Source organism: Passer domesticus, chromosome 5 (genome assembly GCF_036417665.1).
Source record: "Passer domesticus isolate bPasDom1 chromosome 5, bPasDom1.hap1, whole genome shotgun sequence".
NCBI lineage: Eukaryota > Metazoa > Chordata > Aves > Passeriformes > Passeridae > Passer > Passer domesticus.
Window position 1 is genome coordinate 47,060,447 of NC_087478.1, and position 27,631 is coordinate 47,088,077.

Sequence of the window (27,631 nt, forward strand, 5' to 3'; positions counted from 1 at the left end):
AAATGTCACCACTTCTCATGGTTTTATTAAAAAATGAGAGTCTGTACACTTCACAGCATTTGTATGATAAAAACTTAATTGGACTTTCACCCAAGTTCTTGCCCACTGGAAACAGGTTTCCTCTCAGAAGAGAAATGGAATTATTAGATCCTTACAAATTGTAGATTATTTTGAGGACATTACTTTGAAGGCTGTTGGAATTACAACAACCTGGATTATGGGGCATAACAATATCTACTTCTTCTTGTGCAATTTTCATGACCTTGGATTCGAAGTAACTTGCATGCAAGACAGATCTCACAGTTCACATTTGTAGTCAGAAGAAATACAGACGAGCAAACAAATTAGTGTTGTACTGTGAAATTCAGAACTGGCAGGTGGCAATGGATTTCAAAGAGGCAAGAAAGCACCGTGTTGTAAGCAGAACAAGGACCAATTTAATGTTACACTCCTGGGTTTTGTAATACTTTGCTGCTTTGGAAACCAAGGTGAGGAAGTCACTGTATAAAGTGGATGTTGCAGTCTCGCTGTTCGCCTGGTGTCCTGTTGTGGCTGAAACTTCTGAGGAGGAACCACTACCTGTACAGGTGACAGATGGCAAAAATACAACTGCCCATTTGGGAATGAAGCCAAAGAGCTGCACTCTGCAAGAAAATAAGCCAGTAAAATAAATACTGCTGATAGAGACTTTTCCTGCAACCAAAAGCAGAGGCCATACAAAATGGCCCAATTTTGTAGCTTCTAAGCAGGTTTCCAGGGTTGTGTTTGACTCTGCTCCAAGTGGGAATCATTCTTGGCTTTACATGACAGGAAAGTGTGCCAGGAGAAGAAACAGCTTCCAGAACTGTGAGATGCAAGTGGGCATTTGCAGCCTTAAAGAGGACAGCAAGGTTTGCAGGCCTCATAACTGACTCCAGCTGCACCATTCATTTCTACTAAAATCAGCAGCTTCACGTTGCCACAGGAACACCAAAGACTTGGAAAAGATGCTGTTACAGCAGAAGTGTAAACATTCCTTATGACAGATGTGAAAGATGGACTTAGCAAACACCAAGTTTATGGTCTGCTGCTTCAGAAGAGGGAAAGAAGGTGCATCTTTTTAACTGTGCAGACTTGTTGCTGTCTAGAAGAGTAATGGATCAGAAGATGTACAAATTATTATTAGGAACACTGCTAATCAGCAGCAGTGACTGTAAGACTGCCAGTAACTGGGGAAAATTCTGCTTTGGAGCATGGCCCTTTGGCCCCAACCACTGCCCACCACCCACCTTGGATGGATTCACCCCTGAGCTGAGCATGGCCCAGTCATGTGCAAGAGTCATGGAGAAATAACAGGTCAGTAGAAGTCTGGGAAGGTTTTTTCCTGAGGCTGCTTCTAGGGAATGCTATGCCATGAGAGGAGCCCTGGGATCACTGGAAAGGCACTTGAGGGCCTCACTGGTGGAGGTGGCTGTTGCTAATGACCTTTTCTGTGGGGAGCTCTGTGAGTTTTGGAAGAGCAGTCCAGGTAGGCACTTTACCAAATCCCTTCTGTGCCATTTGTTAGACCACAGAGCAACAGGCCCTGAAATTCACCCTTTAACGTAGAAAATCCTTTTTGCATCCAAATGGTTGTTCCAAATAGGGGATGGTCTTTGTTGTGCTTCAAGGGGGACTGTTGGCCATGTCACCAGGGTTGGGTGGTCCCTCTTCATAAATGCACCAATATGAGGTTCTACCTCCAGTCAGTGGCATGCCACAGAAACTGGAATACAACAGCTGATGTTCATTTTCTAGGGTTTCATTTGACCTCTTTGAAAGAGCTGCTTGAGACAGACACCAGAAGTCTTTGCAACCTGTATTTACCATTTTTGCAGAGAGAGAGAGAGAGAGGAATGATATTTGCCCTTTATTTTTAATATTTATTTGACTTACTTGGACTTTAGGAGTAGCTGATGAAAAACCTGAGCAACCTTTCCCAGTCTGCAGCTAAGTGTGCAGTGCAGGGCTTGGTGGAACTTCTTGTTCCTTACAGTGCAGGAGGAGGAACAAGTCAGGGGCTCGTCTGAGCAGCCTCTTCATGTCTGTTAGCCACACCCCCCTACAAGAAAGCCACAGCCCTTTTTTGGCCTACCCGTGTTTTCACTAGGTTCATTAAGGATATACCATTTTGTAGTTTTTAAGAGCATCTGTCCTTAACTTTTTGATATGTAAGCCTGTACATATGTCTGGAAATACATAAGGGTTCAGAAGTGGAGAAAAAATGTTCACTGACCAGCTTTGTTTTTTTCTTTTCCAAAACTGAAGAAATTTTCTGCAGTGTTTGCAAAGCCATACCTGCTCTAGATTAAAAAAAAAAAAAAAATTAAATAAGAATTCAAACTGTGATCAGGAATCCCATCCAGCAGCCATGACTATTACAAACGGGACACACATTAAATATTTCCTTGTCATCTCCATTCCTCTTTTAAAGCTCTCCAGAAATCCAGTTACAGAACAGACTGGAAGGCACCTTTCAGGGTCTTTGGTCCAACCTGATGGCTCTGTGAAGGTCAGCCTCAGAACTATACCAGCCTACTAAGGCTTTGGAGAGTCAAGTTTTGAAAACCTTCAGGGTAGACTCCACACTATCTCTGGGCCTGTGTTCCAATGCTGAGCTGTCCTCTTGGAGCAGCAATTTTTTGTGTCTAGTCACAGTTCTGATTGTTGCAGCTTGTGATTTGCCTCTTGCCCTGTCACTGTGCCCTTTGGAGAAGAATCTGACTCCACCCTGCCTATAAAATCAGCAGTTCATGGTGGTATGACAGGTTAGGACATGACATCAGGCTGCTTGAATCCCTGAAAATATTTAGCAGTAGTTTTAATCCCAAAATCCAGCACACCTGCAGGGCTTTGGTGCAACTGTCCAGAGTAGCTTGGGGAATTGGGGCAGCACTGAGTGTTTATTCTGGATCCAGTTCCTGCAGGGAGCTGTGCCTCAATCCAATCCCTCCTCCACAGCCAGGACAGGGGGTGTAGATCACTGCCTGCCTTCCTTTCGGAAAGAGCTACCAGAGCGTCAAAGACTCGAGTCTTCAAAGCTTTCCTTCTAACTGCAATTCCCTGCTAGTTCCCTGCTTGCTTTTTTCCTACTTTCCTTCAAACCTGATGTTGAGGTGAAGACCAAGGTCTTCATCCTGACTCCAGCCAAGCCTATCCTGCTTAAGAGAAGCCGGGTCGAAACCCTTTTCTCCTTCTTACAGCCCCGAGCTTTCGCACCCTGCTCTGCCTCCCTGCTCCCCTTCCTCAGTCGCTGCCGCCTCGCAGCCCTCGGTGGTTCTGTCCTTGCCGAGCTCCTGGCGGGCCCGGAGCTGCGGACGCGGCCCTGAGCGCTGTCTGCTGCTGCCACCTTAAGGCTGCAAATTCGTTCTCCAGCAAAACCCTGCCCGCCTTCCCTGGGGACAGAGGCCGGGGAGCTGGGGACGGCCAGGGGCCGTCTGTAGCCGCTGGAGGTGACACAAAGGCAGCTGGAGGTGACACAAAGGCAGCTGGAGGTGACACAAAGGCCTCGCCCCGCTCCCGCCGAGCCCGCTGCCTCCTCCACCGCCTCTCAGGGAAAGTGTAGCGGCGTTTCACGAAAGTTTTTGCGTGCACCCCCTGATTTAGTGGCTTGTGAGAAACCATCCTTTGTAGTGTGTAGGGCAGAGTCGGTGCAGAGAGGCAGGAGATGAAAGTTTCTCTCTCAGAGGTTTTTCCAACCTGCCTTTCCGGCAGGGATGGCAGCGCTGCTGCCCGCCGGCCGCCCCCGTGGGGAGAGAGAGGCCTTGAGGCTTGTTTTCATCGGCCCTCAGCAACAAATTAGAGGTGTGGATGCATTCGCACTTTGAATGCTTTTTGGTGGCAAATTTTGTTGTTATTTGGCGTGTTGTGTGATCTGCAGCCTTTCCATTCCCGTTGTGCTTCTGGCTGGAAATTGCAGCGCTGTGTGACGCTGAGGGGACACCTCTGACCTGAGGGTCTCTGAAGCCGCCTTCGGAGAGCAGCCAGCCGGGGGAGCACAGCGAGACCAGTGCCGGCTCTGACACAGCAGGGACCATGGAAGTCAGCTTGGCCAGGTTGGCAGCTTTCCCCTCTACTGCTGTTCCCTCCAGCAGCACAAGCAAAAAGGTGTGCCTGTAGGAACCCATGTGGATTCTGTTTCCACAGGTGCATGCAGGTGGTGGGATCTGTCTGCCACAAGGCTGTCAGCACAGGAGGTGCCCTTCACTATCAAAAGACTTGCACAAGAAAACGGGTTAGAAATAGTTGCTGATTTTTAATTCTGAGTGCAAAGGTTATCCCAGGTATTAGGCTTTTGGTCCAAACAAAGTGAACACAAATCAAAAAGCTTTTGATTTTGAACTAGGCAGTAAAGTGTCATTAAGTAAATAAAGCAATTGAGGAGTTTTATGAGGCCTTTCCCTCTTTCTGGATCTAAGCCAATATGTTTTATCCTGGAGTAGCACAAATAAGACCTGCAGAAAGGCTTTAACTCACATACACAGTGCCTGTGCTCAGCCCATAGGAGAACGAAGGTTTGTCATCTCCATCTGTGGCATGGCTTTGAAAATTTTCACCGTTTTGTGGGGTTTTTTTAAGCAACCCAACAGAAAGTTTTAAAGTGTTATTACCTCAAAAGTGTTGTAATGCATTAAATAGTTTATCTAGTTGTTGTTTCTGCACTTGGTGTTTGGTAATTTGCATGAATAGTACGTTTGTATCCTCTCTTATCACATGGTCTTATCCCCGCCTAAGCCCTGGTGGTAATGATTTGTCCCAGGCTTACCTCTCCCCTCACCCCTTTCTCACTTGTATCCCATTGTCTGTGGCCCCCTTCCTCTGCTCCCCTTCCCCTGAGCTTAAAAGCCCATCTCTCTCTTTTTTCCCTGGGACGTCGCCTGAATCCCAAGGTGACTTCTCTCAAGGAGTAAAACAGGACTTTGGTCCCGAGGAGGAGAGCACCTCGTGTCTTTTATCCTTGTAAAGGCTGCAGGGGGCCAGTGGTCCAGAGCTGGCTGGATCGGACCCAAACGCCCAGGAGAGACCAGCCTTTACACAAAAGCATTCATTTTTCATGGCTAGCTCAGCCCTGCATGTTGCTGGTTCTCAGGGACACCTCATTCTGAGCTGCAGGTGCCGGGCCACGCAGCCATTCCCAGGGAACCTGGGATGCAGGTTTAGGAAGCTGCTGGTTCTGTGCAGGTGAGGAAGCTGGTTGTGTCAAGGAGCTTGCTGTTTTGCCATCAGAAGGAAAGGAGCAGGCCCCAGCACATTCCAGGGTGCTTCCTTACCACTCACCTCTTTCATTGCATTGTGATGTCTTTCAGCATCAACCTGGTCTTTTGGTCTGCTTAAAAATCACAAAAATACTTTCCTTCTCAGTTTCCCTTGCAGCCACCATCCTTGATCCTTCCTCCTTCCTGTGGATACCTCCTGAGTAAAAGAGTGAGTATTTTTGTTGACACAAAAACACAATTACAAATGAGCACAGAAAATCAGGCTTGCTACATACGGTTGCTGTGAGAGTGCAGCAAGTACTTTTGGCAAAAGGAACCTGCAGATCATTTGGTATGGAGCTCCAAAGGCAACTGACAAACTGAAAGCCCAGTAGTAAGGTCTTGCATGCACTTCCATAATTTCTATTTCACTCCATATGCTCCCACTGTTACTAATTCATCTGTGAGCACAACTGCGCCAGTATTTCAAATCAAAAGTTATTTGAGGGTTTTCTATTCCTACAGAAATACAAAATACACATTCTGAGTTCCAATGCACATTTGGATTTGTGAAGCATAAACTATCATTGGGAGCATCACACTAAAATAAAATACAAACAACCCCCATTTCACTGTCATAGTAACACACAGCAATCTTCTATTTCCAGCACACTGAGAAAAACTTCTAAATGCTGACTTGTATTCAAGTCATTGTTTTTTCCTGAAAGAGTTTTTTCAGATAAAACCATGAAAAATTGTTAATAAGAGCTTGACGCTGTATTATATATGACAATAATAAACTCTGTACTCTAGCAAACATACTATTCTCTCAGAAATTATTAACAGAGGGTTTAGATCATCAAAATTGTATGTTTGAATAGTTTCATTTTAGTGCATTAATATCATCTGATATTAATGATTAATGAGTGAAAAGATAGAGAATTATTGCTGAAACCTGAAATCTGACTTTCCTATGAGGAGACAGAATCACCCAAGGTTATTCTGCCTGCTCCTGAGAAACAAAAGCACAGGAGAAAAATGTCACTCTCTTTTTAGCCAGATTTGCTTCCCCTCTTTTTGTTTTTTGATTCATAAATGACCTAACTGAGGACCTAACTGTGAAAAAGCAGCATCCCTGACTATCCTTCCAAGGCATGGAAACAGCCGTAGAATGCTTCCTGTGAAAAACTCCCTCTGCCAGAAGAAAAAGATCCTAACTAGACACTTCCTGGAAAAAAGAGAGTCTTCAGGTTAGCTCTTTATCTATTGTAATCTCTATTTGAGATCATTACCAACATATATCTTTGCTTTATAATGATTCTGGTATCAGTGCTCTCTAATGCCCTTTGCACCAGGGTTTGTAGATTCTTTATCACAACTGAGTAAACAGCTCCGTTAAACACATCATGCAAGCGAGGCAATGGAGCCAGCAGCCAGCGGAGTGCTACCCTCTAAGGCACAACCACTTAGGTTTAGGCTTATGCTTCAGGTTAGGCTGGTGAGAACCACAAAGCCCAGACCTTCAGGGATGCTTCAACTCCCAAATGCATGCAAAGTACTTCATGTCACCTCATTACATTTCATTACAATCACTTCATTTCAGAATTTTAGTTCTTTATATTGAATTTTTGATTTATTATAAGTCTGCTGTACTCAGATTGTTTCACTTTCTTCTCTGATTTCAAGATGTCAATGAGTGGCAATTCAGCAAGGTTTGGGCCATTTCCATGCATTTTGTGTCATCCCAGACCATTTTATTGTTTTCACTTTGTTTCAGAATTCTCTCTTTTATTTTTAGCATTTCATCTCATCCTTCCTTGTCCTGTCCATTTATGCAGTTCTCTGATTTCAGGATTTCAATCAGTATAATTTTCAATTAGTATAATTTTGGCAAGTTTTGCTTCTTACACTGCACCTCATTTCCCAAAATCCAGGGGAAAAGGTAAACAAAGAGACAGGAGAAGAAATTGAAGGAATGAAATGCTAAAAAAAAGAGAGAAAATTCTGAAACAAATGAAAGCAAAAAAAGTGACTGGGATGACCTGAAGTGCAGGGAAATGGAGCAAAGCTTGCCCAATTGATCCTCATTGAAACCTTGAAACCAGAGAACAAAGTCTAACAAACCCTCTGGAAATGAGACATGATGAAATAAAATGCAATTGAGAAAAAGCCAGAAAATTTGCAAATGGAGTGACTACAATCAAATGTACTGAGATGAAATGAGGTGCAGTGAAAACACTGAAACTTGCCAAAATTATTGCCACTGAAATCCCAAAATCAGAGAAGAAAGGTAAACAAAGACACAGGAGAAGAAATGGAAGAAATTAAATGCTTAAAAACAAGGAGAAAATTCTGAAGCAAAGTGCATATAATAAAAGTGAATGGGATGACTTGTCCATTCAGCAGTATGTTCACTTTTCCCCTACTCTTGCTTTTGCTACTTGTGCACTCAAGAACTTTATCTTGCTGCTTTTGACATAATTTCTCAGGTTCAACTACAAGTGGACTTTGGCTTTCCTAGACATATCTTTGCATGCCAAACCATCACTTAGTATTCCTCTCAGGTTAACAATCCCTGCTTCCACCCTCTATAAACTGCCTTTTTATATTTGAATTTTGCCAGAAGCTCCTTGTTCATCAATGAAAGAAACTATAAAAGAAGCTTTACAAAGAACAAGAAGTGCATCTCTGGCTTTAATTAGTATTTTTCTGATACCATACCTTTAATTTCTTGTAATTTCTAATACATTTTGAGTAGGTGCTTGAGAAGGTATTTAGTGTTTTTTTGCCTAAGTAAATTTACCTGTATAGAGATTTACTAATGCAGGAACCTTCTTCAGTTGTAACTACTGATGTTGTGTCCGGGACTGAAAACCAGAGATGAAATAAAGAATTAGCTCCCTTTTCAAGTACATGGTTTCTGAGTGATATCCAATAATTGACTTAGAAGTCAACTAAAAGTCACACATTTACTTTCTGTGCTAGTGGACTTGAGGCACACAGGGTTCATGGAGCAGTCCCATAATTCAGAAGAGACTCCAAGCCATGAAGCATACAGAGCAAAAAAGAAATGACAGTCAGCCAGCAGCTGTTTCCCAGCTTGACTGAATCACCCATACCTGATAGAAAATATCTCTGCCTGCTGGGAAACAGAGGCTCCTTCTATCCCAGTTCTTTACAAGAGCACAGCTTATTCTTGCCTTTTAGAGAGATTTTCTTTTATTGTTTTCTCCCCTTCTCTTTATGCCCCTAAAACTGTCCACAAAGTGGAATATACAGGTTCAAGGTCCTCTTCTGATTGAAGGAAGCTTTGATTCCCCAGCAAGTGCCAATATTGTGAAGGATGTTGCATTTTTCCACCATTTTGCTTTGCCACTCTTTTCAGAGCTGAAAAGTCACAGGAACAGTCGGGGAGAACATGAAAGAGCACAACTGTAGCCCATGTTAAGGGTTCTTTGGATAACAAACCCTCATTTGTCAAACTCAGTTTACCCAATATCAGGCCAATGTAGGCCGTGGGACTGCAGGGCCATGCAGACAGATCCACTCTGTCACTATTTCAGTGGAGCACTTTTCCTTTTCTGTGCAGTGGTACGACCTCCAAAGCACAGTTCCTGCATCTTATTAAACTGTGCAGCCAAGGTCTGGTAGCTAGGCCACAGTCCCAACAGATGGAAGCTCTGGTTTGATTCCCCGTCAGGCTGAGCAATTCTTACAACTCTGTATTCTGACTTGGGGCAAGGTTCACTATCTGCTCAGGCATTACAGAGAAAGTGGGGCAGAGCCTCTTCTTTCTATATTCTTTTCAAAAAGCAATAGCTCTTACCAATCCTCACAAGGTTTTTAAATCAGCCTCCATTTCCCACATGGTCTGAAACTTCCTAACACAATAAGCCTCTCTGAAGAGTGAAACACAGTGAAGTTTAGTCTCTAGATACTGAACAGACCAAGCATGAAATAATTATCAAAATTACTGTGTCCATATTAACATTCACAGTATCTGGAATACGAGACAGTAAAAACCAAAAGAATTAAAGTACAATGGAGAACCAAGTACATGCTAACCTGGTAAGCAGATAATCAGTTATGCATCCAGACTTTGAACTTTTGATCTCGGCACCCAAATTCCATGCTGGGTTTTTATTGGAACTGCCTCAAGACATTTCATGTAACATTCCTTTGTTTATTCACATGGATACAGAAAGGAAAATGTTATTCTCAAACTGCAATGTTTTTTAAAACTAAATTAATGTATTAAGCCACTTGGAGGCAAGACAGACTCCTTATATTTATATTACACTTCAGGTGATACTTAGGTAAACAGTATCTTAAAAGCAGAGTGTCATTACTTCTAATATATAAAGCACTGAATAAGCAGCAAAACTAGAAGAATTTACTGGAAGCTATTCTCAAGTATTTCCTTGAAAAGTTTAAACAGAAGAAAGATTTATTAAATAACAGTTTCACTGGTAACAAATTTTTTCAGCATTGCTAAGTAGTGACATTTTCCATTTGAGGATGGACATATAAATCACCAATATAATCTAATGTTTGGAGAAATGTAGTTGCATTTATCATTATGGTATCTGAGTGCAAAGAAAATCCTAAACCCAGGAAAATTATCTGACAGAACATCCACTCTCTGTTTACCATGTTCCCAGAAATGTATCTGGTAGAAGTGTTAGCCTTTTTCCATCTTCTGCATGTTGGGTTCATGAACGTTGCTGTGGGAAAGTTAGTGCTGGGATACACTGTGCTCTTTCATTAGAAAATACTCATATTGAGACCAGGTATTCAATATTTCCCAGACAGTCATGAGAAAGCCCAGCCCTGTGCCCTGGCAAGTCCATTTTGTTCTCCTGGCAACTTCAGAACCTTTAAATAGAAGAGTCTTACAGGATCACATTCATGGAATAGGAAATTATTTGTGCCAGGCTAATTGAAGCCATAGAAAACACAGACAAAAGAATCTTAAAATGCATTCTGTATTGATCCAGATCTCCGAGAAAATGTGTTCCAGCATCAATCTGCTGGTTTGCAAAACAAGTTTCCTATCGCTGTCTGCATTTTCCATTACATCCATGAATTTGTAGGCTTCATATACAAATTCATAGATAGGAAAGCTGCTAAAATTTACTATATTCTGGTACTAAATGACACAATTGAAATATGAACAAATCACAACCAGAGCATCTCCAACTCAAGAAGTTCAGGAAAAATATAAGCAAATGAAATTATTATTAACTGAACAGTGCCATAGCTCAGTGTCACAGTGCAAATCAATGGCAGAAACTAAACCAAGATGCTTTTGTCTGGCTGGCTTCCAAAACATGGATTTAATTCCACCATTCTGTCCAAAGGTGTCTGTTGATCTCACACTTTAGAAAAGTAGGATAAGTTTTTCCGGATGGACTTAAGTGCATCTCTTATGGAAAAAAAAATAATAACAGGGTTTTACCCAGTAGCTGTTTCCAAAATTCCCCAGGATGCTGTCATTACAGCAAAGAACAACCCCAAGGTATCAGTATTAAATCAAAAATGAAAAAAAAAAAGGCAATATATTCACAGCTCTGGAGAAGCTTAAAAAGCAGGAAACCAAACCCAGCAGCTGAGAGAAATCAACAGCCTATGGTATCGGGGGTGTAAGCCATGTTTTTCTGACAGTTTCACAAGAGAATGTGAGTCAAGGCAACTGCTGCCAGTCACTTTCCAAATGAGCAGGCATCTTCCCAGAGCTCAGATACATCTCAGAGGTTTAATGGAATCTTCAGGAGGCATCTTGGACCAGTGCTGGAACCACAACCTGTGCAAAGCAGCCCTGCACTGGGCTTAGAAATTGCACGTGCTGAGCTCTGCTCAGCTAAGTCAGATTGAAGTGACAGTGGGAGCATTTTAGCCTGTGAGAGAACTGAATTTGGCCACTAAAACCAAGCCAGCTTGCTTTGATCTCTGTGCTTAACCCCCGTTAACATGCCAAGGATGCTGTGGTCAGGGCAGATAACCACAGCTTTGGGCTTGCTGAGCTGGTGGAGCCATTGCTGGGCAGCGTTACGTGTACATGTGAGCTCAGTCCTGCATCATCTCAAGCTCTGTGAAATGTCAAGTCAAAATAAGCCATTCTGCTCTTCTCATTTGGATTTTTCAGCCCTTACTGTCCAAGGCTTTTCTAGGGGTGACTTCATCTCAGTGGCTGCTTTATTCCTCCAGATGTTGGTGCTTGCAGCAACTGCACAACTCTGTCAAACTGCTCACAGCATGACTGGAGCCAGTCTCTTTGGCATCTTCCAGCACCAGCACAGAGTTGTCTCTCTGAGGGAAAAGATGGGGCCCAAGACATGCCTTGCTTTTGGTGCCAAGTTCAGGGTCATTGCTCTTTCAGGGCAAGGGACAGGAATGGGGATGGGATGGCACAAGGGTTAATGGCATGGGCAGGGATGGGTGAAAGAAGTAATGTTCAACCACAACTCACTTTGGTGATAAGTGAACTGGTGTGATTGCTATAGGAAAATGGGTAGGAAGCCTTGGGGAATGTAAGGGAGAAAAGCTTGAAGAACAGATTTCTTTGCAATGTGGGAAGGCTGGCAGTAAGTCATAGTAACAGTAACTATGAAGGACTTGGCTATTTCAGTTCTGCTGGCTGCTTTATTAGGAACAAACTGTTAGCACAGTCCATCTTAAGGCTGTAGAAGTACTTCTAATGTTTAAAATCCCCATCTGAAGGCCAAGAGAGTCACAATGAACCAGCTGAGACTAAAAGTTCCCGAGTTGGGGTGAGGCTTCAGGCTAAATTTGTTTGGGAACATTCAGCCAAGAGTTTTTTCATGCCTTTCTAATGGCTGACATAGTTCTTAGAAATCCATTGTTTATCTGACCTTCTCCTAACCCATTAGGAATAGTTCTGGTGCTATTTTTCTTTCTCAGTTGAATGCTTTGAAGTGTTACATGCAAAATTTGGCAGGAGGCAGCTTTCTGTTAGGAAGACACATTGCAGCAGCTCTCTAGAACTGTGCTCAAACTTGGCTCCGCTACAAGCCCTTGAAAACCCAGTGTGCATGCACCTGATAGAGCTCTAAGTTTCTCATCTCAATTCCCCTGAGATGTCTGAGTGGAGCAGGTGCTGGTTATTGCTGGCTGCCAGGGGCTGCTAAGGGCAAATGACAAGTGTGAAGCTGGTCTCTGCCATGCACCCCCTGCCCCTTCCAACAACAAAATGGTCAGGGGGGAAGCCATCTGAGCGAAGGCATAACAGGCAAAAGAGAGACTGTGTGCTGAAAAAAGGAGGTGGAGGAAGGACCCAAAAAAAGGCCTGGGTGGGACTAGGTGGGAGACCATGGTTTTTTTGCCTTAGAAGAGGCCACCAAAGAGGAAAGGTTTCAGGGATCTTCAGCAGCCCACAGCTGTGCTGTAGCCTGGGAGATGGATAGCCAGGAAACGAGAGCAGCAGGCTTCACACTAACCAATGTTGTGGCAAGAGACTTTGCTTCTCCAGAATGAAAAATTGCTGAGGTTTGTGTCCATCCATGCTGGGTAGTTACTGAAACAGCAGTTTTCATAACCAGGCACTGTGACCTCCGTGTCCAGGGTGCCAAAGCTGTGATCCCGCAGGAAGATCTGCAGAAGCTGCTTGCAGCCTCAGCTGGGAGCTGGGCATGTGCCATGGACAGCTGTGTGTGGCACCTTCTAGACTTGTACTCTTGGTTCCAACACTTACAAGGTCACTTGCCTCCACTGGTAGCATCTCTGAGGGGTGCTCTGGGGACAAATGACTGCCTGCTCCTCACCCATGCAGCCACTGATGACCACTATGGAAAAGCCCATCTAAACCATCTTTGTGGGCAGGGTGTGAACAGTAGGTGGCAAAATAGACTTTGAAGACAAATGCTGTTATTAAATCTAGATTAATAAATGATCATCATCTATTCTGTGCCCCGAATAAAAGGAGGGTCCTTCAAAAAGGAAATACAGCATGTGATTATAATGAAATATGATCTTATGGACAATATGGGCAAAAAGGCTCAACTAAAATTGCCTAAAAGAAATTTTTAAAAAGGTAAGCCCAGCATTATCTTGCTTCTGGATGCTTTGTTTTGCAATATTAATAAATTTTTTCTTAAACCTGCCTTTCTGTTTGTATTTCAGTGTTTTCACTAAAAGAATGGTGATGGAACTGCATGGAACTTCTGTAATTCCACTTAGCTCGTCTCATGCCATGGCAGATGTTGTTCAGAGTGCCGCAACCCTCCCAAAGAAGCGTCTTGAAAAAGACCCCGTGGGGGCACAGTCTGTGCCTAGGCTGGGTGATTTCAGCTCTTCTGTGATCTGGGTGACGCAGAAGGACAGACGGGGTCTTTGTGCGGGGTTCCAAGGAGAGCCTTTATTGAGCCTCTTCCCCAAAGGGGTCCAGGGACACAGCGCCGCTCAGGCAGGGAAAGCGGGGCATAGATCGGGATTGGGAGGGGCGGAGCAGAACACCAGGGCCAATGGGATGAGGGACCAGGGGTGGAGTGAGGGGGAAGGGCCAATGGGAGACATGGAATCTGCATATCTCAGCAAGGCATGCTGGGAGAAGCCTTTTGCCTCACCCTAACCTGAGCTTGTGGCCTGAGGAGTTTTCCCTTGGGGAAGGGGTGTGCATACCTTCCCTGTCCACCCACAGGACTCCACAGTCTCTAAACTGACTGTGCACAAAGACATGCACCCAGCACAGCAGGGCAGCAGTTAGCTAAAATTAATATGTTTGGATTTGGAGGGATTTTTCCCTGACTTGAAAGTTGCTCAAAATATTACTTTATTGAAAAGAAATGCAAATGAACATCTTTTATTCTTCAGAAGAATAATTAGCCTTTTCTCTTTCTCTCTGTCATAAAGAGATTTGTTGTCTATTGTTTTCTTGCTGGCTTTGAAAACGGTTCTTTTGCAATTATGAAGCTATAGCACTTGCTCCACTCCTCTGCAGGACTGGCCATCCATGCTACTAGCCAAAAGTGGAGGAGCTGTCAAGTTTGCAGGAAAGGATCATTTACCAAATGATCTTTTGGAAAGATGTCAATTGGGAAGTCAGTGTCAGTGTAGGGTTTTTTTTCTTAAGCTGATGCATTTCTCAGGTTGCGGCTCTGTCACTTTATGTCAAGGCTGAGTCAGACAAAGCAGAGTAGCTGGAGAGTTCCTATTCTGATGACTTTCCATTGGAAGGGTGATGTTCATTAGAATTAAATCCACTTCCTGAACTCTGATCGACTATCCTTGTTAGAGCCCACACGTGAATGATGGGAGTCCAACAGCCTTTGGCTCTAGCCAGGGTAAGCAAAACTGAAAGGACCTAGGTAAATATTTTTCAGCAGAAATTCATTAGGGTCAAGATTAAAATAAAGGGAAACAGGCAAGGTTACATCCTTTTACTGGTGGGGTGTTGAGGAAATGTCCACTGGCATTCTTGGGGCCACATTTCCCATCTTTCCTCTGTCATTTGAGTGCATGGGTCATGAATATTTAAGTGGGAGGAAGCCCTTGATCACCTTTTTCCATTCAGCCATCTCCTGCTCAAGCCAGCCCACTGAGTAGGGAACTGTTGCAGCTCTGTCTCCTGAGACCTCACACTCAAAAGCCAACAAGCTCCCAGGCTACACCACAGAGTTCAGCTCTGGCAGCTCTCCCAGGCCAGACTTGCCAAGAGTGCTCTCTGTCCCATCAGCCACGTTGTTAATAACCTCAACTTTATCAGCCCCAGTATAAACACCTAAGGGACATCACTGGTGATCATCCACCAGCTGCACTCTGTACTGTTGTCACTGTCTGTACTCTGTCACTTCTTTCAGCCCCACAATCTGAACAATCATCCACCCACTTTATCAGCTACCCTGCCAGTCTGTATATCATGGATTTAGCCAAAAGGGTACTGTGGAAAATGGTGTTAAAAGCTTTACAGTGTCCAGGAGATAAATGAGATACACTGATCTCATGCTTTGAGGAGTCTTCCCTCGAAGAGCAACCAGCTCTCCTGTGCCCCTTCACTCTCCAGGGCAGCTCCCTTTGGGATTCTGTCAAGGAGATCCCTGGATGAAATGAAACCTGTTCTCCTGCAGGTAAGGGCAGTAATGCTGTTGGTACTGCTGAGTTTTTGCAGGATTTACTATTTCACAGTTTCATGGCTGCTTCAGGCAAACTCACTGTTGACCATCATATCCTGATTCAAGTCTTCCTGTTTTGTGAACAGCAAACTGAGCAGAGCGTCTCCTCCTGATGTCTTTTCAATCACCTGTGTCATGAAGCTGTGTTGAGCACCCTTGAGAAACCTCCCAGGTGGTGCCTGACCACGCAGCCCTTCAGTCAAGGCACACTGGGGGTTAGCCCAAAGGCCTGTGATTGTCTGGGATGGCTCTGTTGACTTTGTCTCCTTTCCCAAGAAGTCTGCAGTGAGTGCCTGGCACAGCACTGCCCATAGCACTTTGCCACCGTCTCCTTGTCCACAGGCTCTCAGATGGCCCCACCACCCCTGCCATGGCCAAGTTCTGGGCTCTCCTCTGCACAGCACACCACCTCTCATCACTGCTTCCAGCCGGTGCTTCCTGAAGACACTGTGCTCTTTGGGGCAGCTCTCCAGGTGTGTGAACCACCCTGGCATGTCTCTGTAACTCAAAAAAATCACAATACTGCACTGGTGTGGGAGCTGGTCATTCCCCCAGTTGTTTCCCATTCCACATGTTTGTTTCAAACTACTTGACACAAACCCCGAACCCTGAGTCACGATGCCTTCAAAACAGGATTCTGCTGTGGAGACTCCAGCAAGGTAAGGTCAGCACACAGACAATGAGCATGGAGGTGCCTCCCCTGGCAGAGGAAAGGCCATTGGAGGCCCTGGCTGCACAGCAGCGCTGCCTGCACAGATTTGCAGGTGCATTGCCTTGCAGCCTGAGCTCTCCATCACTGCTGCAGCAACTCTTCCATTAGGAGTCTTTCCTCTGATCACGCTGAGATCACAGATCAAGCTCTGATGGGTTTACTGCTTCTTTTTATCTAGAGCTGACTCTCCTAAGGGCAAGGCTTATTGATTGCTGAGGGCAGGGATGCCAGGAGCACACAGCTGTGCTGCTTTAGGAAATACTTTGACTAACTCCATAACTGTGTTGGCATTACTGCTGCCCCAAAGGCTGGATATTTGAGGCACCTCGTAATAAGTGTGACTTCTTCCTTGCACCTGAGCTGTTTTCTACAAAAGCCGAGATTGTTGTGCTGACTGACACTTGGAGTTTGTTAAACATTTTTAATCCTAGAAACAAATTCTTTTTAAAATCTCAGTGTTTTACGCTAATTTCTGTAGTAAGTGCTTTCTGTAAGGGAATGTTTGCTCTAACCCGAACTTCCTCAAGTTCCAATGGAACCTCTTCTTAGCCTGCAAACAAAAACCTGTATGATCTGGGTTTAGGAGCTGCTTCTTTTTTGACTTGCCCGTACTAACAAGAAGGTGACTCACATTTAAACAACTTTTTTCTAAATCGCCCCATGAGAATGCAGCAGGACTGGTTGCTTGTGAACTTCTCCTTGTCTGTGAGAGAAGGGACTCAAACGCCAGGGCTCAGCCAGCCCTGCCCCACTGAGGGCACTGTCAGCACCAGCCAACACTTTCAGCAGCAACAGAGCCCTCTGAGCTCCGGCCTTGGGGAAAGAAGAGAGGGAGGAGGAAAGGAGGAGGGGTGACCCCCATCACCACTCCCCGAAGGCTGAACCGAGCAGAGGAGGAGCTTAGAGGGAGAGCCAAGTTTCACAATCAAAAGCCAGCCAGTGCAGGGAGAAGGGAGCAGCAGAAAAAGGCAGTGTAGGGAAGAGGAGGGAGCAAGGAGAAAGGGGCAGCTGTCAGGGCAAGAAAGTGAGAGAGGAGAAGAGGAAAGGCAAAAGTTGGCAGTGACAGTGTTGGGTCAAAAGAAGAAGAACAAGGAGTAGACAGGCTACAAAATGGCATTGCTCCTGTGGCTGATGTCCCAGCTGTCATCCGTCTGGAGCAACATCTCTGTCCTGGGAGTTTTTCTGACAGTGTTTGCTTTACTGCTTGACTTCATGAAGCGCAGAAAGAAGTGGAGCCGTTACCCACCAGGCCCAGCCTCGCTGCCGTTCGTCGGGACCATGTTCTCCATTGACTTCCACAAGCCCCACCACTCCTTCGGCCAGGTGAGTGGCAGCCCCTGAACAGAACACTGCACATACAATCCACCGCGGGCCAAGGAGGGGTGGGTCACACCCTGGCATCAGCTGCAGTTACAGAACACAGAGAAAAGGAATTTTCATTTCCCCTGAAGGTGCTAGATAGAGCTTTAAGACTAAGTAGCAAAAAAAGATAAAAGAATGTAAAATCGTGCACACAGGACGATAAACATAGGTGGATAAACAGATAATGAGGAACATAGTGGGTGTTTTGGCAAGGTACGTAACAAGCAACGAGAGCACATGGCCAAAGAAAGAGTTCAAGGGAAGGCCACTTGTAATATTGAAGCACTCAGCGAGTCTGACTCCCAGAGCCAGCTTTCAATGACCCTCTAGGACCATGAAAGCACTTCCAGTAGGAGGCAGATGCGTGCAGGTAAGCCCTAGGAATAGTGACGTTTATGTAGTAGCTGGGAAGCACGCTGCTATGGATATGTATGACCAAGATGGAATAAATACCCTGTTGTAAAGGGTGTTTCATGACACTCATTCAGTTCGAGGAGTCCAGTGCTACAGGAAAGCATACCTGCTTTGCAATACTTCAAATTATGGTAGTTTATTTTTGGCCAACTTCAGTATCACTACGCTCTCCAAAGTCCAGGATGAAGCAAGTCACTGCTCAAGGACACTGACCTGGCCCGCACAGACAAAGAGATCATCGTGCACCAACACTTCCCATCCTCTGTCTCCCCATCTCTGTGTGAGCTCAGTGGGAGACCACGGCTGTGCCCCAGTGAGAGGTGCTGCTGCTGTAGAGCTGGCTGCCAGCCTGACCTGTGGGCAGGCCTGGAGGCAAAGGAGCAGGGGTTGTACACACAAGGGAGACAAACAAATATCTGTGGGCTGGGAATGTGGCTGCAGGAATGGCAGGCTTTCCCGGGAGTTAGTGAAGATGCCTGCAGGCCTGTGACAGTTTCAGTTAAAGAGACCAGCTTGTGGGATTTGCCCCTGCAGCAATGCCCAAAATCTCTGCAGGTTCCCATTCAAAGTCAGGGCTTAGCATTTCTCAGAGGGAAGGCAGGGCTTTCACAGCCTGCAGCAGATAAACCAGGGGTGTTTTGTGCTTCAGCTTGCAAACTCTAAAGGCCTCTTTTCTAGGTCAGCTGCCTGTCCAAAACCTGCCAAGTGGAGAAACTAAGTTTAGCATTTGTATGATTTGCTTGCATGTAGTCCAAAAGCTTACCATTTTCAAATCACATCACGTCAGGGTCATGCTGACCACAATCTTGACCAGTAATCATTTTTAATGATCTATCTCTAGAGCCAGTGAAGTGCTAGTTCCCTTTTGAACCCTACTGCAAATACAGTATTAAGTACTTTAATGCCTTGCAATACTACAGTGCAGAAATCAAGAATCTTAGCTTTTAAACAAATAAAAATAGATGGGGAAAAAAAGTAGAAGAAAACTGTGGGGCATTGCTACTCTTGCACTGTCTTTAAACAATGTGCTTCTGAGCTTTGCTCAGTGTCCCTAACTAGGAGGGGAGCTTTGACCTGCCTTCACAGGAGTCCATGTCCCGTTAAAGGGCTTACATATCACCTTATTATCAGTATTTCCTTCAGCAGAAGTAATCTAACTCAGAACTTACTTAGTCTTTCAGATAAAATAGAAACATTAGGAAATACTTCATTATTGAGCATGCAGTCTAAAAATCCCCAAAAAGGTTCGTGACAAAGTTAAAAGTACTTGCACAATGCTGATGACAACAGTTTGGCCAGGATAGGCATATTCTAAATTTTTCCACTTACAGGGCATTGATCCCTGCTACAGCTGCTGCTTGGCACTGTTTGGAGCTGTTGCACTGCACAGATCAAGGTCAAAGATCAGCTGAAGATCTCTGAATAAAAGTACCTCAAAGGTCACTCAGTATTAAATGCCCTCAGGAAGGATATGGTGATATTTCTGTGGTTACACTCAGCTCATTTTCAGGGACATGCTTTTTTATCTTGGCAGCTCCAGAAGAAGTTTGGAAACATCTTCAGTCTCCAGAACTGCTGGACCAACCTGGTAGTGCTGAATGGGTATAAAACAGTGAAGGAAGCTCTGGTCCACAAATCAGAGGATTTTGCTGACCGGCCGCCTTTTCCAATATACGAGCACATGGGCTATGGAGAGAATTCTGAAGGCAAGTCCCATGAAAATGGACGTTCCTTGACGGCAGTAGTGTGAGAAGGATTGGGTAGAGGCAAGGCTTTCTCAGTGCAGTGCACCTTTGTGTGTCCTCCTGGTCAACCTCCTTGCATGTCTGGCACCCTTTGGTGGTGACAAATTCTGATTTGATTCAATGGGGGCTCCCCTTAGTGGCTCTAGTACAGCTCCAGCAAGCACACACTTCTTCAGCTGTGTAAGGACACTAGAAGTGGTACAAGCTTTCTGCCAACTCCCAACAGCCACAAATGAATGCTTATGGTGCTTATTTAAGACAAAACGCTGATGCAAAATGTCCCATGTAAGTTGTTTTAAAAAAACATGGTGACTTTCATTCAAGACAGAGTATTTTCCTGCATCCTGCCCACATCACATCCTCAGCTGCTGTGTGGTGGCACAAGCTGCTACCCAGTTCACACAAGCTATGGGAACAATGCTGAATGGTTTGGAGGGCTGATTCCTTTATCCTTAGCAGCCTTTTTGCTCCCATGGAATCCCCCTGTACCTTTGCCAGCCATGCACAGGCAGTAGAAGGTGCAGTGATCCATTTCTGAATTGCTGTCTGAACAAGCTGCACAAGGTCAGGCTGTTTCATCTATCCATACAGACCTGTTACTCCAGACTCACAATTGCTGTTCTCTAGCAAAATCCACTTGATGTACAAGTCAGATATCTGACATTTCTTGCTCATCTACAATTCCAGGAATTATTGTGGCAAGATATGGGCATGTCTGGAAGGAGCTAAGGAGATTTGCACTCTCTACGCTGAGGAACTTTGGGATGGGAAAGAAATCCCTGGAGGAGCGCGTGATAGAGGAAGCTGGATTTCTTTGTTCTGAAATCAAGTCTGAAGAAGGTTTGTGACATCCACAAGGATGGGGAAATCACAGGAAAAGGCAATACAGTGATGCAGGGAGAAGCAATTCTACAGTCACTCCTGTTTGCATGCAGTGCTCTCTTCCCATGCAAATCCAGTGTTTCCAGTCTATGTGCCCTCCTTGGAGCCACTTCTGCTTTACACAGTGGGGCTACCGTATCACTAATCCATTGGAAACAATGAACAAATAGGAAATTAGAAATAGAGAGGTAAAAGAATTATTCCCAGAGCTCAGTAACTCTAACTTGATGAAGTTTAGTGGAATATATTATCACATGCAATAAAAGTGCAGTTGAGAGTTCACAGCCTGTCATCTAGACACAGAAAAAAGTGTTACCTGGTCAAGTCATAGAACAACTCTGCGACTCAATTTTTCTTGGGAGTTTTCTTCTTTAAACATAGATCGAGCAAATAGTAGTAAGAATGGGATGATCATCATTTTGTAGTGTGATGCTTTGAGTAGTTTGGGGGCTTTTCCTCCTGGTGTCATCGAGGTGGCATTTGTGTATTCTCATGGCTGACAGATGAGGTCCAGCAGTTTGGTATTGCTGAGCTTCATGGCTTGGTCTCTATTGGATTTTACCAGTGTTACGGAACAGGACTGCCTTGGCTTGCCTGGTCCCAGCTGCTGAGCCAAACACATCCCCTGTGGAGTTTTGCACCCCAGAGAGCTCCGGCTCGCTGTGAGTCGCTGCTGAGCACGTGGGGACAAGTCCAGGCATGTCCCGAGCTCCAGTGCTTACGGCTGGAGCTTGTTGGTAGAAGAGGGTCACTCCTCGGGCCTCCCTGAGCTGGAGAAACCTTTTAAGGCGATGGTGAAGGAAGGAGTGGGTCCTCATGGAGAGTTTAATCCAGAGTTTTTATTCTGGACCGCATGGCCTCTGAATCCAGGAGCAGCTCCACAAGAACCCTGGGCCCATGGTGTGCTCCCCTTTTAACTGGGAGAGGGGCAGGGGAGGGAGCACAGGGAGCACCAACCAGGCACAGGGGGAGGGGGTCTCAGGTGAGAGGGACACCTGGGTGGGCCAAGGGCCCCCCAGGGGGTGGAGAGCATCCTTTGAACCTGCCCATCACTCCATGCTCCCTTGGAATTTCTGGGTTGATAGACTGTGCCCAGCAGGAGTCAAGGTGGGGGAAAGGAGAGGTGATTGACACACCACCTGGGGAAGGAAACTTCAGGGGAGGGACCGGGGAAACTGAGGCACACCATGATAACACACTGCAACACGTCTCCATTTTCATTTTCAGGTAAATCTTTTGATATACATGTTCTCTTAAGTAATGCTATCTGCAACATGATCTGCAGCATTGTCTTTGGAGACCGTTTTGACTACAATGATGAGACATTCAAGAAGCTGTCACAGTTATTTCAAAATTCCTTGGATGAAGAAACTGGATTCCTGCCTCAGGTAAACCACAAGCTGTAAGAAGCTGCTTGCTTGAGAAAATTGTGTTTTCATAATTTTTCTTTTTTTTGCATCATGTAATATCTTCTCTCTTTTTCTTTGTTGCTCTCCCTGGTTCTCACACCCCAGCTTCTTAACGTGGTGCCCATTTTGGTGCGCATCCCTGGAGTGCCACAGAAAGTCTTTCGAGCGCAAAAGGAGTTAATGGACTTCATAGATGTGGCCTTAGATAAGCACAGGAAGACCTGGGACCCTGCTTACACCCGAGATATCACAGATGTCTTTTTAAAGGAAATGGAGAAGGTAGGGTGACACTAGCAGACCCTCCAGGGTCAGAAGCAGTTTCTTTGCCTGTTCAAGCTTGTGAAGCTGACTTTCCTCCTAGAGCTGCACAAAACTTCTTACCAACTAATATCCTACTTTTTCATTTCACATTGTATCTTGAGAAGAAAGATATTCTTCATGGCGGAACCTCTTTCATTGTCTTAAGACACCATGTTATCTGCTGATGTTCTTGCTTCCATTTTCTGCCTTCACATTTCCTTCAGAATCTAGGAACTTCCTTCTTTCCAGCCCACCAAAATTTGAAGGCTTTAAAAGGCTATGATTGAGAATTCAATAATTGTCCTAAGTTTGTACCAGGGAATAAGTCAGCATGAAAGATTCTGTGTAATGTCAGCGCCTCAGTGACTGATGCCTCCAAATCAGTCACAAAACTGGAGCAACAGTTGGACTTTTGGTGTCATTGTCCCATCGATAGACTGCCTTTAAACCAAGTTATGATTTGAAACTACTGTCTCCTTTGAGATATATATGTTTGAAGTGCTTGCTAAGAATTAGTTTGCTTGGTATCAGAGGAAGGCCTAAATCTGAACTTCACTGAAATTGAAAGGAGTCTTGCGTTGAATTTAGTAAGGCACAAAGATATTTGGGTCAGCCTGTCCATCTGCCATATGTTTCTGCACATGGATTCACTAAATTTCAAGTGCCAGATGAGCAATATTAGCAGATTCTGCTTGCACATCACTTCCACCATTGCAGTCCTCAGGCTGGGCTGCTGCTCTGCATAACAAACCCTGCCGTGCTGTGGGGGTCGGGCACCTGCAGCCCATGGGCAGAGCAAGGTGACCCACCTCACTCTGCACTGAGCACTACAGCCTGGGGTGGGTGCTGCCTCTTGTCACGCCTCTCTTCTGCTCACTGACATCACCTGATAGCCAGTCTGATAAATCCCTCTCCTGAGTTAACTTGGGTCAAGTCCGTCCCAAACTCCCTTGTCTGAGATCTTTTATTGGAATAACAGTTGCGTCTTAAATGCATTATTAATTGCTATCCATATTACAACAGCATCTAAATATACAGAATACCTTAACAGAAGCTAGTCCCTAGGAAAGGGAAGTATAAAGAGGATTAGAAAAGACAAGCAGATGAACTCATGCAGAGAGCTTGTCATATCTCATATGCTAACAAATTTGAGCTCAGTTAGCATTTGGATGAGAGACCAGTTTTGCTGCAAGTGGTGTTGCACATTTAATAGGCAACAATAATCCTTTAACCTGATAACCCTGATCTTTTTTTTTTAATTGTAAGGAAATACCAGGGCAGGAGCAGCAAGAATCTGTAATGCATAGCTAGAGATAACACCCTTAAAATAATGCTAATTTTTCATGTGCCACATCAATGCAGCTTCCTCTCTACTCTGTGGCTTTTATCATCTGATCAAACATGCATAACTGCGTTCCACCTTCTCTGGAGGAAGATGTTTCAGTGAGTGACAAGGGCCTGCTGTTTGTTTGAGTGAAAAGCACAAGGTGTTTGCTTCTGTCCTCAAGGCATTCTTCTCTATTGGAGGTGTTTGAGGACATTCAAATACAGGAGGTAACAGGTTTAGAAAATACATCACTCATGCTCAGACTGTTGCTTGTGCTGTGCTCTACTCTTCCAATAAAAAACAGGAACACATGCTAAAAAATGGATCTAGTCTTTCTCAGCACTTCTCTGGGCAGTGGTCTTCTTGCCCAGCAAATACCCCAGCTCCAGTCACCCACTTTTTTGCTGTCAACAGGGTAAGGCAGCTGAAGAGAATGGTTTCCACTATAACAACCTTCGTCTGGTGGCCCTGGACTTGTTTACAGCTGGTTCTGAAACCACCTCCACCACTCTCCGGTGGGCACTGCTGTACATGCTTCTCCACCCAGAAATACAGAGTAAGTCAGAAACTTACTTACAGAAGTGTAGCCTCTTCCCTTCAAGACTCATTTTTCCACAAGGATTTCACAATGAGGAACAGCTTTGGTGATTGTTGGTCTAGCAGAAACAGAGGAGAAACACGTCCCAAACAGCTGTTCTGGCAGGGGGTTGCCACGATAACAAGACTGGAGTTCGAAGAGTAGGTTCATTTTGAGGGCTTTGGGGAATGGTGGTCAGTGTACCCTCTTCCAGTATTTGCAATAGATGCTGATTGGTTAAATTCTCTAATGCTGCTTGATCAGGTATCTTTCAAGCTGCTTAGAGGAGGGGTAAGGTAGCATATCAAGTGGCACGGCCTTTATTAAGGATGCTTTGAGCAATGAACAGTTATACAGAGTCACCCGTCAACTGCAAAACACCTTCCAGTCTGGTTTCTGTCTCCAACTGCCTGTCCTGTCCTCCAACTGCAGCCAGTCTCCCATCAGCTTGTACCCGCTGCTTCTGGTTCTCTAAGGGTCCTCTAATTCTTTATCTCTTCTGCTTTCAGGTAAGGTCCAGGCAGAGATTGATAACGTGATTGGCAGAGAGAGAGCCCCCAGCATGACGGACCAAGCAAGCATGCCTTACACTAATGCTGTGATCCACGAAGTCCAGCGTTGTGGGGATATTGTTCCTATTGGGCTACCTCACAGGACATATAGGGACACTGAGTTGCAAGGCTTCTTTATTCCCAAGGTGACCACATAAGCAACACAGCAGCCTCTCCTTGTGCAGATGCCAGGCATGGGGTGGGGATGATCCTGTCCAGCCCTGCAGTGTTTCACTTCCAGCCCCAATTACAGTCACTGTTGAGCACTAAAATAGGACATTTTGAAATGCTAAATTCAGGCAGATGGTCCTGTCTGTGTTCTAGGCTTCCGCTCGTTGTGAGGGAACGCAACTGCAGTGGCAGCTCAGTGCAAAGGCTTCCTTTCCTCTCAATGAGCTGTAATATTCACTGCCTGTCAGACGAAGCCCATCAGGCTCTCTGGAGGCACTCAACACCAGCTTACTGGCTTTCCTGAGATGGTAGCAGTTAAATTCTAACCTCTGAAGCTACTCAAATGCCACTGGCTTTCAGACCAGTTCCTCTGTGACAAGCAGGTGCCCTGGCAGCAGTGACAGAATTCAAGTCTGGGATATTTTTGTAATTTTTTTATTGCTGTGTGGTATCCCCTCTGATTTAGAACCTTGACATGTGATTTGTGATTTTCCATGGTCCCTGTGAAAGTTGGCCTTTGAAGTCTGTCGGTCAGCTTCTTCTCTGCAGCTATAGAACAAGTCCAGGAGGATCTGAGAAGCAGAGGCTGTTTCCAGTGTGGAACTGTGAAATTGGCATTTGCAAGCAGCAGCCTTTGAAAGGCTACAAATTGCAAAAGTTCTGGTGCTTCAGAGTGTAGGGCAGGCACCAAATGCCATTGGAAAGGGCCCTGCTTTACCTCTGCTTCAGATAAGATGTAGAAGTGGAAATGGGTGCTATTAGTCGGCAGACAGGGACTAGAGAGGGACCGGCACTGTTCTGTTGTGCCAAGACAATGCTGCTGTTCTCACTTACGTTGTTTCCTCTTCTGCAGGGGACAACCATCATCACCAACTTGTCTTCCGTGCTGAAGGATGAGACAGTCTGGGAGAAACCAAACGAGTTTTACCCCGAACACTTCCTGGATGCAAAGGGGCAGTTTGTGAAACCAGAGGCCTTCCTGCCCTTCTCAGCAGGTAAATCTAAGGGGAGGGTCCAGCTGCAGGTCAGAAGCACAGCTGGAAGGTGATCTGCTCCCCCCGTGGCAACTCCAGCATCGATTATTGCCCTCTTTGACAGACACGTCCTCTTCCCTCTCTCGCAGGTCGCCGTGCCTGTCCCGGAGAACAGCTGGCCAGGATGGAGCTCTTTCTCTTCTTTACCACCCTCCTGCAGAAATTCACTTTCGTGCTCCCTGAGGACCAGCCCAGGCCACGGGTAGATGCTCACTTTGCGCTCACGAACTCTCCACACCCATTCCTGCTGCGAGCTCTCCCAAGATAGAGCACACCACTCCTTTCACTGACAGACCACCACCCTCCAAACTCTGTCGGGAACATTGCAGCTCTAGGCAGGATCATGCCAGGTTCAATCTCCAGTCTGTCCACAAGGCCACATCTGTGTAAAGTAAGGATCTCGGCCAATATCTTGTGGAGCTTAATTCTAGCTGTGGTTCTTGAATCAGATGAGAGCTTCACATTCAGCAACAAGGTGACAATAAAATGTAGTTTCAGAGTAGTGCTTCTGGAAAATCTTACCGTCCAGGACATATGAGTCCCCTTCATTCCTTCCTGTTTATTACACAGTTCTCTATGTTGAACAAATATTGCATTGTCTTCATTTACAGCCTCAAAGAAAGTAAGTTTTAATGCTGACAACCCTTATGTCACGCTATGCCTCCACTAGGAGTAAATACCAAGGAGTACATAAATAATCCATACGGTGTTTCAGCCACAGAAGACGGTCATTTGTGAAATACAGAAATTTTGATAAATACATTTAAAGAGAAATCCTGGTGTTTAGATTTACTATCTCCTCCAATTAAAACTTTGTTTTATTCTTGGCATTACATAAAGTCAGCTCTTGGGCAGGTTTGGGACTCACAAAGGGATGGAATTACACTGTTTGAAACTGTATAGCCATATGTTTCAGAGCTACCTGTCTCTTTCTTTCTGTAATATTCCTGACAAATTGTTTGGAGGTTGCAAGGGTATGTTGATTTTTAAATTAGCAATACTTCCTTTACCACATCTAAAGAGACAATAGCACAAAGGAGTTGCTATGTATAACCCCCACTAAAAAAAAAAATAAAAATCTAAAATTGAATGCTTGTGTGCAACAGTAATTTAGTGTAATAGTAATTTTGGAAGCTATGAAAACTATTGAATTATGCAAATACATCATTAAGATTTGAACTTCAGCAGGAACCGAGCATTTATGCTTTTCATTCACAAAATAACTCGAAAGAATAAAAGTGATGTGAAATTTTCTTTCGTCTGTCCTCTTTGTGGTTGCCTCAGTCGTGCTGTGCTCCTGCCTCAGGTACTCACCTGACATTTCTCTCCTCACGCCCAGCACCTGCGTCTTTCAAGATCACGTCAGCGTTACTTTTCTGGTCTTTCACTGACACCGAACTGCATTTGTTTGGATTTATAGGGGCCAGCACATTCCCCAGTGTGTTTAAAGAGAACTTAACTTTGGAGAGGTCCTGGGACCCGTGTATTTGGATAAAAACTTGGGTATAGCTGAAGTAGGGAGTGTCTCTTCTAGCATGCAAGAGTGTACCGGGAGAAAGTTCAGCTGGCAGACCGAACAGCAGCCGGTTCCGGCGTTCCGGGGGCAAAGGGCAGAGGCCGGAGCGGGCCCTGAGGGCGGAGCGGGCCCTGAGGGCGGAGCGGGCCCTGAGGCCGGAGCGGGCCCTGAGGCCGGAGCGGGCTCTGAGGGGCGCTGCGGCCTCAGGAGGCGGGGCCCGCCCAGCAGCTGCTCCGCCCCTTGCAGCGCACCGATTGGGTGATTGGCTTTCTTCCGACCAATCGAATGGGA

At 45.2% G+C, this 27,631-nt stretch overlaps 1 protein-coding gene and 1 long non-coding RNA gene across 5 annotated transcripts; one reads left to right on the forward strand and one right to left on the reverse strand.

Annotated features, from left to right (window-relative positions):
• LOC135300535 (uncharacterized) lies at positions 1 to 27,543 on the reverse strand. Of its 4 annotated transcripts, none has more exons than XR_010362354.1 (2): positions 27,139 to 27,543; positions 1 to 17,456 (listed from the first exon to the last, which is right to left on the reverse strand). It is a non-coding gene; the product is annotated as an uncharacterized LOC135300535 (long non-coding RNA). The 4 variants fall into 4 exon arrangements; XR_010362353.1 differs by having other exon boundaries at positions 1 to 18,526; XR_010362356.1 differs by lacking the exon at positions 27,139 to 27,543 and adding an exon at positions 19,158 to 19,366.
• LOC135300513 (cytochrome P450 2D17) lies at positions 17,163 to 27,077 on the forward strand. Its single transcript, XM_064420028.1, has 9 exons — positions 17,163 to 17,375; positions 19,363 to 19,534; positions 20,261 to 20,413; positions 21,683 to 21,843; positions 21,970 to 22,143; positions 23,906 to 24,047; positions 24,578 to 24,765; positions 25,644 to 25,785; positions 25,914 to 27,077. The coding sequence occupies exons 1-9, from the start codon at positions 17,163 to 17,165 to the stop codon at positions 26,090 to 26,092; spliced, it is 1,524 nt and encodes a 507-aa protein (XP_064276098.1). The 3' UTR covers positions 26,093 to 27,077.
• Positions 27,544 to 27,631: the final 88 nt, after the last annotated feature.

Coding starts and splice junctions, on each gene's coding strand:
- LOC135300513 (XM_064420028.1), top strand. CDS start 17,163: ATGGCATTGCTCCTGTGGCTGATGTCCCAGCTGTCATCCGTCTGGAGC. Junction 24,048..24,577: donor TCTCCACCCAGAAATACAGA/GTAAGTCAGAAA, acceptor TTCTGCTTTCAG/GTAAGGTCCAGGCAGAGATT. Junction 24,766..25,643: donor AAGGCTTCTTTATTCCCAAG/GTGACCACATAA, acceptor CCTCTTCTGCAG/GGGACAACCATCATCACCAA.